At 54.4% G+C, this 13,488-nt stretch overlaps 1 protein-coding gene across 15 annotated transcripts in view; it reads right to left on the reverse strand.

Annotated features, from left to right (window-relative positions):
• Positions 1 to 1,219: 1,219 nt before the first annotated feature.
• The window catches only part of CASZ1 (castor zinc finger 1), a 267,041-nt gene continuing 254,772 nt past the window's right edge, over positions 1,220 to 13,488 (reverse strand). For 6 of the 15 annotated variants that reach the window (XM_087915046.1, XM_087915042.1, XM_087915041.1 and 3 more), the window contains 8 exons: positions 12,759 to 12,881; positions 11,356 to 11,682; positions 10,462 to 10,660; positions 10,142 to 10,313; positions 6,425 to 6,573; positions 4,951 to 5,185; positions 3,849 to 4,139; positions 1,220 to 2,491 (listed from right to left, as the gene is read on the reverse strand). In XM_087915046.1, coding sequence (XP_087771172.1) covers positions 1,302 to 2,491; positions 3,849 to 4,139; positions 4,951 to 5,185; positions 6,425 to 6,573; positions 10,142 to 10,313; positions 10,462 to 10,660; positions 11,356 to 11,682; positions 12,759 to 12,881 — 2,686 coding nt within the window. In that variant the 3' untranslated portion in view covers positions 1,220 to 1,301. Of the gene's footprint in view, positions 2,492 to 3,848; positions 4,140 to 4,950; positions 5,186 to 6,424; positions 6,574 to 10,141; positions 10,314 to 10,461; positions 10,661 to 11,351; positions 11,683 to 12,758; positions 12,882 to 13,488 lie in introns of those variants that run through there. The other 9 variants (XM_087915048.1, XM_087915047.1, XM_026715856.2 and 6 more) reach the window with 4 other exon arrangements.

Here is a 13,488-nt window from a genome sequence, read left to right on the forward strand (position 1 = left end):
TTTAGCTCTTCTCCCTGTCTGCAGGCTGGAGTTCCAGGCTCAGCCCTTGGCTCTGTTTTCTCCCCACCTACCACTTAGAGCGGCTCCTCCTTTCCTTCAATGACCTCCCCCTCCCCTAAAAAAAAAAAGCCAGAGCTCCACCAGAAGGAGACCTCCAGCTTCAGGGAGAGCCTTGACATTATAAAGCAGTTCCTTCTTCTCCTTAGAAAAATTAGTAACTTTTTCTTCTTATTATTATCATCCTCATTATTACTACGACTGATATTTCATTCCCAGCCTGGATCGATGCGTCTCGTCTTTTCCCTCCCCCACACCTCTTGGGGTGTTTTTTTTTCTTTTTTTGCTTTTCTTTCCAAAAACAAACAAACAAAACTGATAATAAATACCCCCGTTCCAAGCATTCCCAGCTGCCTGAGACTCCCGTTTCTCCTGCTCGTGTGACGCTCCGGAGAAAAGGGGGAGAAAGGAATAGGAATATAAGTGATACCGGAACCCGCCCCATTCCCCCAATTCCCCACCCCAACCCCCGGTGGCAAAAGGACTCGGCTTTGCAGCTTAGCAGAACCTAATCCGGCTTTGCCGCTATATATATATCTATATCTACATCTATAGATATATAGATATATCTATATTTTGTATGACTTAACGCTCTCGTCCCTCCTCGTATCCCCCGCCAGATGCTAGCTGCCTGCCCCCCACCCCCCCCACCCCCGTCTCCCTGAGAATGGGAGGAGTATTAGAGGACAAATGAACACACACTGGAGTCGAAGGGTTAAAATAAAAACCCGTCCCGCCTTCCCGCCTCCGCGGAGCGAAGTGGGCTCGGAAGGGGCAGGCCGCTTCCTGCCACGGGGAGCACATCCATCCAGAAGCGGGAGGGTCAGTCCGCCTGCATCACGGGACCACCGTGCTCCTCCTCCTGCCCCCCTGTAAACATGTGCACCCCAACAGATGGGTCCTCCTGCTGCCCCCACCCCAGCCCACCCATCCCCAGGATGTTGCTCCTGCCGCTGCTGCCGCTGCTGCTGCTTCCGCCTCTCCGGCTCCATCGTGTCTCCGTGTCGCGTGTGGTCCGAGAGATCAGTGCTTCCCTCCGCCTCTCGCGCACCTTCTGGGATGGAGTCCGTTTTGCTGCTTGCTGGCCATTCTAGCCTTCGTTCTTGCCTCTCCCCTCTCAACACAGCACGGTTTCCTGTTCATGCAGTTTTGTTTTGTGTGGTTTTGTTTTTTTTGTTTTTTTTTGCTTTCTCCGCTCGCCAAGGCCAAACCCCCCAGGCCCACCGCTGCTGTGTGGCTGCTCCTTAAGGAGCTGAGGCTGGCTCGCCGGAAGGCATGGAAGTGTCACTGGGATCCGCGGTGGAGGAAACGGCCTCCTGCAGTTCACTAATGTCTTTTGCAGGCAGGCCCTCCGCGTCGGGGAGCGACTCTTCCGAATCGGTGTTCAGATCCTCTTCCTCCTCGTCCTCGTCCTCCTCCTCTTCGTCCTCATCCTCATCCTCGTCCTCCTCATCCTCGTTCATTTCCTCATCCTCTTCATCATCGTCATCGTGGGAAGAGTCATCCTCTTCTTCCACGTTGCCGCAGCTGGCCAGGAAGAGCTTGCTGGCGGCAGGGGCCTGGCTCTCTGCCGGGGCGGAAGGGAGGCTGCCTGTGTCCCCGAGGGGCTTCTGGCTGAGGTCCATGGAGTCGTTGAGCCCCACGCCTGCTGCGTTCTGCAGGAAGAAGAGGGAGTTCTTGGCGTCTGTGCTCAGGTTGAGGGAGCTGTCCAGGTTGACAGAAGCGCTCTGGGCCTCGTACTCCATGGGGGTGGCGGGGAGACCCTCGGGCCCCGGAGAGATGGCCGGCAGCTCCCCCCGCTCCTGCTTCTCGTGCTTGCGCTTGTGCGAGTCCATCTGCGACATGCCCACCACGGTGTGCTTGCACCCGGGGTAGGTGCAGTGGAAGTGCGAGCACTTGAGTTTGTATTTGCACTCGGGCACTTCGCAGTCCACGCTGGAGCTGAACTGGCAGAAGCCGGCGGCGCTGATCACGTCCTGCTTGCCGTGGTGCTTGCGGTGGGCCGTCACTTTGGTGCTGTCGGTGCAGCGGAAACCGCAGCGCAGGCAGTGGAAGTGCGTGCTGTTGCCGGAGAACTGGCAGTCGGGGAAGTGGCAGCTGAGGGAGGACTTGAAGCGCTTGAAGTCGTCCAGCACCAGGTTGTCCACCCGGTCGTGATGCTGGGCGTGCTTGTACATGTGGGTGCGCCCGCAGAATTTGTACCCGCAGTTCTCCCGGGTGCAGTGGTAGTGCGTGACCTTGAGGGAGAACTGGCAGTTGGCGTCTTTGCAGTCCTCGTACAGGTCGTAGCGCCGAAAGCCCTCCAGCATCATCCCCTCGTCCAGCATCTTGCGGGAGGAGGGGGTTTTGCGGCGCTTGCCAAAGGGGGACATGTCCTCAATGATCCAGAAGCGCTTCTTGGCCCCCGCAGCCGTTGGCATGGTGATGGTGTTCCCTGAGGAATAAAGGCAAAAGGCAATAAAGGCATTGTGGAGACGCCAACTCCCCTTTTCTTCCAGACCCCCCTCGTGTTGGGTGATGTGGACTTTTGCTTTAATTGCCAGGTTGTGGTAGAGCACACTCCAAGTCCCATCTCTAAGCAGAGTGGTCTTGCGAGACCCAGGAGGGGGGGCTCCCCTACGGGATGGGAGTCAGGGGTCCTTCGGGCTCTCTGAGCTGGCTTGTTTTCTTCCACACATTTCATGACCCTAACTAGTAACATGTTCAGTGCTAGTAGAATATAAAATGAGTGTAAACTCCTTTCCCTCCTAACCCTGATGATGTTGCTAGTTGGGTAATGAAACATCTGCAAGAAGGAGCACCAAGGACTCCTCATGTCAACCCTGAGCTACAAATATTCTTTCTTTCTTTCTTTCTTTCTTTCTTTCTTTCTTTCTTTCTTTCTTTCTTTCTTTCTTTCTTTCTTTCTTTCTTTTTTTTCTTTCTTTCTTTCTTTCCTTCCTTCCTTCCTTCCTTCCTTCCTTTCCTCCCTTCCTCTCTTTCTCTCTCTCTCTCTTTCTTTCTTCTCTTCCTTCCTTCTTTCCCTCCCTCCCTCCCTGTCTTTTCTTTCCCTTTGGAACTAGCACTGATGATACTACCTAGTTGGGTCATGAAATGTCTGCAAGAAAACAAGCAAGCTTAAGAGAGAACCAAGGAGGTCTTGTTTGAACCCTGAGCAACAAATATTCTCCTCTATTGGAATGGAAGTCCTCCTGAGACCTGGATGGTCCCAACTCAACTAACCTTTTGTAAGGTTTTGAAGAGCTGCTTCCTACTCCACTGCCATTTTGGAAATACCACAGACAGGCTGGCCATTTTTAGAGCCTCACGTCTATCGACAACTGGCCAATGTGTCAACTCGTAAATCATTCCTATGCCTGTTTCCAAGTTGCCGTAAGAAGGAAGGGGGGAAAGGCCTGAGGGAGCGGTGCGGCCGATGAAGGCCAGAAGTACATTCCACGCTTATCTTGTGGAGATTGTAGCCTAGGCTACCAGATCTCCTGCCTGTGAAAATCCTTCATTGGAGAATGTGATTGATGACACCCAGCCCTGGGAACATGTTTGGAGAATCTGATATATGACACACTCGGGGGGGAAAACAAAGTCATAGGTGATAGTAAAACACGTGTCTCGGAGTTGGCTTCATATGGGTTAGTGCCGGACCTGTTGCTCCTAATAAATCTTTTGAATTCTTTTGAAGTTTGGCTCAGGGATCGTACCTTAATTAGGGCAATTGCTGGAACCCTGACACGATGATGCTGGGGGAGAGGGATATTGGGAGCAGTGCTACGAAAAAGCGGAGATCGGATTACCTGCTGCATCCTGCACTAGCGGGACGTCGCTTTTGACTGGACTGGCAAGGATGGGTGAGAGCCCTGTCGAGCTGGCGGTGGGCAAGGCAATGCCCCTGCTGGATCCCAGGGTGGCACTTAGCAGAGAGTATGAGACACACGATGGAGAGAAGAGGTAGGGCAGGGAGGGGAGGGGAGATCTGAGCAGGGCTTGTGAGAAAGAGGGAGGCAGAGATGGTGGAGGAGGTGCATTGTGGCTAACATCGTCACCAGCAGCGGCAGGAGGAGGAGGAGGAAGAGCAGCCAGGCAGCCTGGAGAAACGTGGAAAGAAAAAAATAGGAGGAAAAGAAAAACCACCAGAGGAAAAAAAAAGGAAACAGCCCCCCAAAATAAGACCCCCTGAGAAGTGTAAGCCACACGATGAAAAATGGAGGACAAGTTCACAGGTACGATGACAGAACCAGAGCAGAGGAGAAGATGGAGAAGGGTGATGAGTAGCAGCAGCACAGCAGCAGAGCAGCAGAGAGAGGGTCTCCATGAGGGCAGCTGGACCACCCCAACCGGGGCAGGCAGGCAGCAGGTCTTCCAGGGAGACAAGAGGGCTGTGTATGTGTGTGTGAATGGTCAAATGGGAAGTCAGGGAAGGACCGGCAGCTTCTTGGGCCTGGCTCATCCGGGGAGGCCCGTGGCATTCCCTGGATAGGGGTGGTGGTGATGGACACTCCAACCGCCTCCCAGAAGGTCAGGTCCTTCAGCCGCCTCTCGGGGCCATCGGCCTCTTTTGCGAGTGATTCATTGGAGGTGAATGTTAATCAATGCAACGCTGGAGATTTTCAGTCAAAGGCATCGACTTTCCGTCCCTGGCAGCCTCTTCGGGGGCCCAGCTTGGCTTTTCCGAGCCCTCAGAGGCAACCTGGCGTGTCTCCTCCACAAATCCCTCGTCCCACCTCGAGAGAGTCCACGTGGGAGGCCACTCAAGAGCCCTCCATGTTTGACAAAGAAGACCGCCTGACCCAGAGAGGGCACAGCCTCTCGCAGAGTCCCAGCCCAGAGGTGGGGCGCTGTATGTGTGTGTGTGTGTGCGTTTTGTGTGTGTGTGTTTGTGTGCAGTAGGACACTCACCTGCTGAGGTGCTCTCGTTGCCCACCGGGGTGCTGGAGCAGCTGCGGTCCATGTTCGATGACTCTGAGGAGATGGCGCCAGGGCTGCATCCCGTGTAATCCAGGTACTCCTCCGTCTCGGGGTCCATCAAGCTGGGGGCTCCCTGAAAGGAGGCAGGATTCCCTGATGAAGCCGGGCTGGGGGCCAGGCTGCTTACTTGTGGGAGGCTGTCCTTCCTAGCAGTGTGGCCCACCACCTGCAGCAAGACAACGGAAGGGGCAGGGGTGACTTTGGTGGTGGTGGGGGATCTGGCTGCTTTCTGCCTCTCTTCCTGAAAGCAAAGGAGCCGCAGGCATTCCTTCCTCTCATTAGGTGGATCCTAACCTCCTGCCCTGCATGGTGTGTGTGTGTGTGTGAGAGAGAGAGAGACAAAGACCAGAGACAAAGACAGTCCGAGAGACAGAGAGAGAGATAGACAGAAAGTCCAAGAGAGAGAGAGATAGACAGACACAGTCCGAGAGAGACAGAGAGTCCGAGAGAGAGACAGAGACAGAGAGAGACAGTCCAAGAGAGAGAGAGACACAGGGAGAGAGAGAGAGACAGAAACAGTCAGAGAGAGAGAGAGAGAGAGACAGAGCCCAAGAAAGACAGAGACAGAGTCCAAGAGAGTGAGAGAGAGAGAGACACAGAGCCCGAGAAAGAGAGACAGAGAGTCCAAGAGAGAGAGAGACAGTCAGAGAGAGAGAGGAGAGAGAAAGAAACAGAGCCCGAGAGAGCCCGAGACAAAGAGTCCAAGAGAGAGAGAGAGGAGGGGAGAGAGACAGACACAGTCCGAGAGACAGAGAGAGAGACAGAGAGAGACTGAGACAGCAACAGAGACAGGAGATGCTGCACAGCCCTTTACACTGCAAAAGCAGCCCTTTCCATGCAGGAAAGAAGCTGAGTATGTAGCAAGAATCCTGAGCTTTAGCCTGAAGCCCAAGAGCTGTGTTGCACTCCTGAAATTCGGAGTAGGGTTGTGTATTAGCCCCTCCAGAGGCCTGTGAGAAACCGCTGAGGAATTGTGACTTTTAATATCCCACAAAGGAAAAGACAGTAAACGCACGCGGGTGGTAATCCCATTAAGCCACGTTTCATTTCTTGAGCTCTAATTGAATTTGATTTCGTTAAAACCAGAACTTATGTTGGGGTCCAGGCATGGGGGACTTTGTTGGGGGGGAGCACTTCACCCCTCGTGTCCACTGCCCTCCAAAAGCCGTTTTCTGGGATCCTGGCAGGTTTCACCGCTACATGAGAAGCCGCTCCTGGTCCTACCCACCCCCTCGAACGCGGGTCAGGAGGCCTAGAGGGCAATTTGGGGGGGCAGCCGCTGGTGGAAAGCCGGGGGCAGCCGGAGCTGGATGGCCCACACAGCCGAGGCTTTCCTGCTTCCAACTGCTGTCCCGGAAAACCCCGAAGCCATGGGACGGAGGAGCAAATCCTCCGGGAGAGTCACCTGAGTGGGAACGCGGTCAAAGTTCTTCCCCAGCATCCGCCTCATGTGCTTCCGGGCGTGGGACGTCATCTGATGCTTCAGCAGAAAGGAGAACTGGCAGCCCTCGCGGATGCAGTGGAAGTGGCTGTTGACCTGGTTGTATTTGCAGCCTGGAAGGGAGGGGAAAAGATTTACACGTCGCACAATCATGGCAGCCAACGTCTTGGGAGTGGGGAGCAGACGGGGTCAAAGTGGCGGGGTTCCAAAAATGTTCTTTTACTACCAGTTCTTGTGGGCGTGGCTTGGTGTGCAGGGCAGGGGAAGGTTACTGCAAAATCTCCATTCTGTCAGGATGCCAGCAGTCGCCCTAATTGAATCATGATTCTCGAGCCAAACTTCAAAAAACTTCAAAGGATTTATTAGAGGCGATGTAATGGCCCGGCCCTGTAGGAAGCCGACTCTGGCAATACGTCATTTACAGTCCCCTGTGACCCTGTTTCTCCCCTCCCCCCTGGGTGTCTCATACACCAGATTCTCTAACTAAGCACGCTCACAGGCTGGGTGTCATCAATCATGTTCTCCAATTAAGTATATTCATGGGCAAAAGCTCTGGTAGTTTAGTTACAAACTTTTAAAGAGAAGAGTTGGAATGTACTTTCGCTTTCCCCCCCCCTTTTTATGACAACTACTAAAACCCCTCCCCACCCCACCCCTAACCTGCTTTCCAGCTCCGTTCTCCTGGGCAGGGCGACCCAAGGAGACCCAGACGATCAGCTGGTATTTCCTGGGACCTGGTATTTCCACAATTTGGGAATGAAACTCTTTCCCCCTCCTGAGAATTTGCCTCCCCACGGTTGCACCAACATCTGAAGGGGGCAAAGACGGATGCCTCCCGCACCTCGCAAGAGAAAATCAAAGCAGGGAGATCCCTGAAAGGAAGATCGACCTGGGATCCAGCCCTAGATGGACCCAGGCTGAGCGACATGTGTGTCTCCACCCGCTCACACACACACACACACACACACACACACACACACACACACACTCGCGGCCTGTCTCCTTTGCGGTGGGCGCGAAGGTCAACCGAGAGGGACACTTCTGAGATAACTCAAATGACTTACCGAACGACCGAAGTCAAACCCGCTGCATTGAATTTATTAATTGGCAAGGTTGGACAATTTAAAACGGATCAGTTTTTTAAAGGGTTTAATTGGAAAGCCGTTTTAAATTTATGAAAATTACCGATGCCAGGGGCCGTCTTAAAAAGTGGCATTCCTTCTTTTCCCACAAGAGAGAGAGAGAGAGAGAAGGAGGGAGAGGAGGGAGGGAGGGAGGGAGGGAGAGAAAGAGAGAAAGAGGCCCTCTTGGATGCTGCCTGCTATAACTTTTATTTAATTATTTCCAAGATTTATTAGTTGCCTTATAGCAAATACTCTCTCAGCATGACATACAATGAAAACACAAATAAAATCCAAAATCCATATACATCTCGTCAGAAGCGGCATAATAAAGCCATCAATTAAAAAGCAGCGGAGGTTAAAAAACAGGCACCAGCCGTCTGTGTGTCCCCCCGCACACACACACAGCCTCCTTTTCCTTCCCCACGACAAGCTCTATCATAGCCCACCCGAAAGCCGGAGCTGCTTCGAAATGTAACCTGCCAGGGAAAAGGCGGGCGTAAAAGGCCCCTGTGGTTCCCCCCACCACACCCCAAATAGTTGATGGACTTGGGGGTGTATTTTGGGGGGCAATGAGATGAATTAATTGATGCAGAAGCCATGGGCTCTGCCAGCCAGGGAGGGCTCTCCTGCCACGCTTGACCGCAGGTCTGTTTACAAGCTAGCCTGCCAACTGAGCTTTGCCACCGGAAGGGCATCGCCCGGTTGGCATTTCTGGAGATCCTTTCCTCCTCCCACCCCCCACACACAATGCCCCCTCCCTCCCTCCAGCCCTGGTTACACCCCCCCCCAAACCTGGCATCCTTCTTGCTCTCTGCTCTGTCCAAGATGATTGGCAGCAGGCAGGTGAGCTCAGGCTGGCTCGTCGCTGGGGCCGCCAAGGGTCGGGTATCCTTGGCTAGTTTTGCGTGGCCCGGCGATGTGCCGGACAGTGGCAGCCAACCGCCAAGCCCCTTGGCCTTCCCGAGCCAGGAACCAGGTAAGGGCTGGCCCAGGGCCTTGTTGTCCTGTTGCCCCGGTTACAAGCTGTGCCTTGGGATCATCCCCAGGGCTAAAATGCTTGACGAAGGACAAAATGGGAGTCTACGTGCAGACACTCAAGTCATCCAAAGTCAGGGTTGCCCCAAAGCTCCTTTTCCCAAAAGGCCAACGGACTTTTCTTTCGTTTCGGTTTTGGTTTTCCCCAGAAAAAAACTGAAGGAGCTTCTTGCAGGAGAAGCCAAACGTTTTCAAAAGAAAAAACAACACCACCAAGGGTTGTTTTTTGGGGGAAATACAAAATGGAGTAGCCCTTTTTCTTCCACTTCTCCTCTCCTTTTGAATCATCTGGGGTGCTTTCGCGCACAACCCGTGTCCCATCCCCACCAGAGGTGGCCTTCAGCCGGTTCTGGAGAACCAGGAGTGGAAATTTTGAGTCGTTCAGAGAACCCGCCAACCCCGTATCTCTTCTCTGCCTCCCATCGAGTCCCAGCTGATCGGCTGGGTTTCCTTCGGTTGCCCTGCCCAGGAAGAACGGAGCTGGAAAGCAGGTCAATGGGGAGGGGGAGGGAAGGGGGATTTTGCAGTAGCCTTCCCCTGCCACGCCCACCGAGCCACGCCCACAGAACCGGTCGTCAACATGTTTGAATCCTAACCCTGATCCGCAGCCTTGAGTGGGGTTTAGAAGGGGGGCAAGGATGCCAGGCGTGCGAAGGGCACCCCATCTTTCCGGAACCCTGCGGTATCTAGAAGTGGCAGGTTAAAGGAAGATTTGGGGTCCCTCTGAGCCTCCCCTGATGAGCTGTCTCCTTTTCCCTTGCAGGAGAAAACTTGGAGTGAACTGGGGCAGGAGGGGGAGGCCTGGCCCCGCCTTTATGACCGGCCAACGCAACTGCCAGCCACACCCGCTGCCTCTATGCAATGTTGGGCGCTTTGATGTGCCTCTGCTTCGCCGGGGAGTTGGCAGGGTCGCCCTCACTGCCAGCAGAAGCCCAAGTCAAAGGCAGGGCCACCTGGGGAATCCCGGGACAACAATACATTTCTATTCTAGGATGTCCCGGGTGAGCCTCGCTGTGAAAACCGGGCTCTCGGCACAAAGGACTAGCAAAGAACGGCGGAGCGGTTTCCTACTTTTCTCTTCTCCATCCTCGGGATGCGATGGCCAACGGGGTCCAAGAAAGGGTTTGTGCCCCAGTCCAGAAGGAAAGACAGGCTGGCGGGCTCGGCCTTGCCCGGCGTCACAGCCCGGGATACTTAATATTTGAGCTCCAGCTGCTTATCGGGGAAGGAGGAGGAGCAGCTGATCCAAGGGACGACTTCAAGTTGAATAAAACGAGCGTCCGGCTGAACTCGTAACGATTCCACCACCAAACTAAATTCAGGCTAAACTAGAATACAATGAAGCCTTTGAGGAATCGAGTTTGTTTTATGACGCCTGCATTGCTTGCAACCTGAGAGCAAGAAGTTGCGGGGGGAAACCCAGCGGGTCTGCTTAAGCTGCGCGAAGGAAAAGCTGGAAGGGAAGGCGAGCGAGCGGTGGCTCATCGATGGGTGTCTGTCCCGTCCCGTCCCGTCCGCTTACCCAGCCTGCCGCATTCTTCCCGCTTGGTGAAGTACTTGAAACCGTTGGCGGCTCTCCGCTCAGCCTTCTCGTGCTTCTTCACGTGCCACGGCAGCTTGGTGGTGATGTTGGTCACGAAGAAGCAGCCGGGGCGAAGGCAGTGGTAATGCCCCCGCATGCGGAACTCACAGTGCTGCAGGCAGGAGAGGAAGGGAGGGAGGGAGGGTCAGGCTTGTGAAATAAGCCCCTCCCCCCATCTCCAGGCCCCCGTGTTCCAGGAGATCCTGCATCCCAGCCCCTCCTGTTCTTTCTCTCCCGGGACCCTCCGTGGGGGGGCTTACCTGGTTTGGGCAGAGACACTGCAGGGAGTAATAAGCGAACTGATCCCGCACGTTCACCAGGTTGTTGTTGGGGTTGATGTGGTCGAGGCAGTGGGACTCGGCCTTCCCCGAGGTTTTGCACACGTATTTGCAGTTCCCAAAGAGACAGTGGAAGTGGAATTTGTTGGCGTACTTGCAGTCCGTGGCCAGGCAAGGATCGCTGGAGGAGAGACCCAAAATGAGCCCTTCGAGGCTAACAGGCACGGTGTCGTGGCCTGTCGGCTGATGGCTCCTCCAGCAGACAAATCAGAGGAGGAGGAGGAGGAGGAAGAGGAGGCGTGGGGTTAGCATCAAGGCAACCTGGGAGCCCTGAGGGGGAAGAGGGAATGGACCTGGCAGAGGGACAAAGGCGGAGCCTGGGCCGTCCGTCAGCCCTCAGATGGAGACTCCCAGGCCTGCAGGTGGCTAATGAAGAAGAGGAGGAACAGCCGGGTCCAGTGCCTGACTGTGAATGCACAGAAAGCAGTGGAGAGGAGAGGAGAGCAGTGGAAATCTATGGGCCGGTCCTTGGGAAGGAATAGCTACCGCCGCTAGTGAAGCCCCACCAGACTCTGGGGATAAAAGGCAGGGGGCAGAGATGAATAGATGTGGGAGACAATTATTTATCTTCCGGATGGACAGATTTGTTATCCTGAGAGAGAATTTTTTTGCCGCTACTCCTAATAAAGGAATCCTTTGAGTTCACTTCAGAGGGTTTGTCGTGTTTGGGGAGTTTGGTCAGAACAGACGGTTGCCGGCTTCCCCTCCCGGAGCACCCTAGCCAGTTGGGGGCATCCCAGTGGCCAAAGGGACACCTCGAGCCCAGGTCAACCAACCCCTGGATCCCAACATCGTCCGTCCAAAAGAGCCACTCACTTCTCTTGGAACTGGAGGAAGCCCGGCTTGACCTGTGGCTTGGCGTTCTCCAGGGAAGTGGTGGCCATCGGGGAGGTGGCCAGCCCGGGCCCCGAGACGGGAAGCTGAGACATGGTAGAAGCCAGCTGTTTCCAGGCCAGGAGCGTGGGAGCGGACGGCACACTAGCCGGACACGCGGTGGGCCCCTCCGTGGCCGAGGCAGTGGCCAGAAGGGCGGATGTGGCGGATGGAGAGGAAGGGGGGATGGCGGTCTTGTTCTCTGCCGGAGTCGGGAAGGTGTGCTCCGAGGTTCCCTTCGTGGCGCCTCCTTCTGTTCGGAAGTGGAAACTACAGAGAAGAGTGAGGGAAGAGAGAGAGAGACGGAGAGAGATCCATCAGTCATAGACGAGGACAGCTAGAGCAGCTCATTCAGTCGCCCTGTTTAGGCATCGCTTAGTGGTCTCCTGCTTGTTTCTAAACAGGGGTGCTTCTGGCGAATTCCTGAGACGGATTCTGGGCAGCTTCACAGAAATTAAAAAATGCCTTTATGACCTACAGGGTGACATTCATCTCAGGGAGCCTCAGCTTCACCTGCCAATTTAGGGGGCTGCCCAAAACTCCTGAATCTACACCGGGGGTCCCCAAACTTGACAACTTTAAGACTTGTAGACTTTAACTCCAAGAATTCTGGAAGTTGAAGTCTACAAGTCTTAAAAGTTGCCAAGTTTGGGGACCTCTCATCTACACACACACACTCATATTTGTTTAGTGCTCCAATCAGGAACGGCAGTTCACAAAGACCACCGGAAGTCAGTGTGACAAAACCCAAGATGGATCCACGGGTGTGTCCACCCGACAACCCCAAATCACACGCCAGCCACGGAAAAATTCTTCGTTAGATATCCTCCATCCAGGAAGCCGGGCTGAGAGAATATCGCCGCGTTCCTGTCTAACGCATTGCCTGCACCCACGATGGAACGAAGCCGCCCTTTGTTGTTGGCCTGGTGCTCGCGTTCCCATTTCACGGGTGTGAAGACTGAGACCAAGAGATCGCTGAAGTTCGGTCGGAGAGGTGACTGAAGCGGAGGGGTGGCTCTTTCAGCGTAAATGCTTACAAGGAAGGAGCCGCGCCAGGGGTTTGTCTGGGTCAAGGCAGGCCAGTACCGATGCCTCCCACCTGGCAGAATTGGGGCAAAAAACTGGTTCCGTCTTTGTTTACTGTTCGTGTATATTGAGTTTTTATTTCCATGACTGAGAGCGAAAGGGCGTCCGTATACATTTCCTTAAACCAACACACAGATCCTGCTGCCTGTGACCGTCTCTGCCACCTCCATTCTTCCTTCTCAGAGGCCGGAAAGGATTTAAAAAGCACGCACACGCACACATACGGAGCCGCCGCGAGGGAAGCGATGCCCGGGACTTACTTGGCGTGCTTCACAGCTCCATCCACGGTGCTGAAGAGCGCACCGCACTCTTCCACCACGCAGTGGAAATGCATCTTGTGAAGGAAGTCGCATTGGGCGTCGCAGAAATCCTTAGTGCCAAACCTGCCAGAGGAGGAAGAGGAGGAGAGGAAGCCTGAAACTCCGCAAGCGCTTGCTCCGCGGGCCCTTGCACCCTGGATACCCTTCCCCCTCCACCCCCGGTGGTTCAGGCCCTTCCTCCGCCCAACCTAGACCTTCCCACCCCGTAACCCCTCCCCTCCGGCCTGCAAAGCAGCCTCTGCCCCCTTGGTCCAGAGTCCCCCCCCTCCTCCCCATTTTAAAGACCCCCTTCCAATCCTTCTGCAAGCAGGCAGGAAATCTTCGTTCCTGGCTCGTCTTTGAATGGGGAGACAAGGACAGACGCTTCCTCCTTGGGCGAAGCATAATGGCCCCGACTGATCGGGCAGATAACGGCGGGACAAAGAGGGGGGAAAGAGGAGGCCTGCTGGACAAGGAAGAAGCCCTGCTATAATTTCCTAGGAGGGTCAATCTTTTAATTAACTGTTTGGCTTTGAACTGGCTGGATTTAAATACATTTGCATACTGAAAAACACAAGAGATGAAGGTGTCCTTTTTACCGAAATAAAGCAACGCCATCTCTCTCTTTCTCTCTCTCTATATATATATTCCGTCTGATTTGGAAAAAAAATTAGTCTTTTCTTATCGTGGC

Source organism: Pseudonaja textilis, chromosome 18 (assembly GCF_049901715.1).
Source record: "Pseudonaja textilis isolate UNSWEBS1 chromosome 18, rPseTex1.2, whole genome shotgun sequence".
In the NCBI taxonomy this organism is placed as follows: Eukaryota; Metazoa; Chordata; class Lepidosauria; order Squamata; family Elapidae; genus Pseudonaja; species Pseudonaja textilis.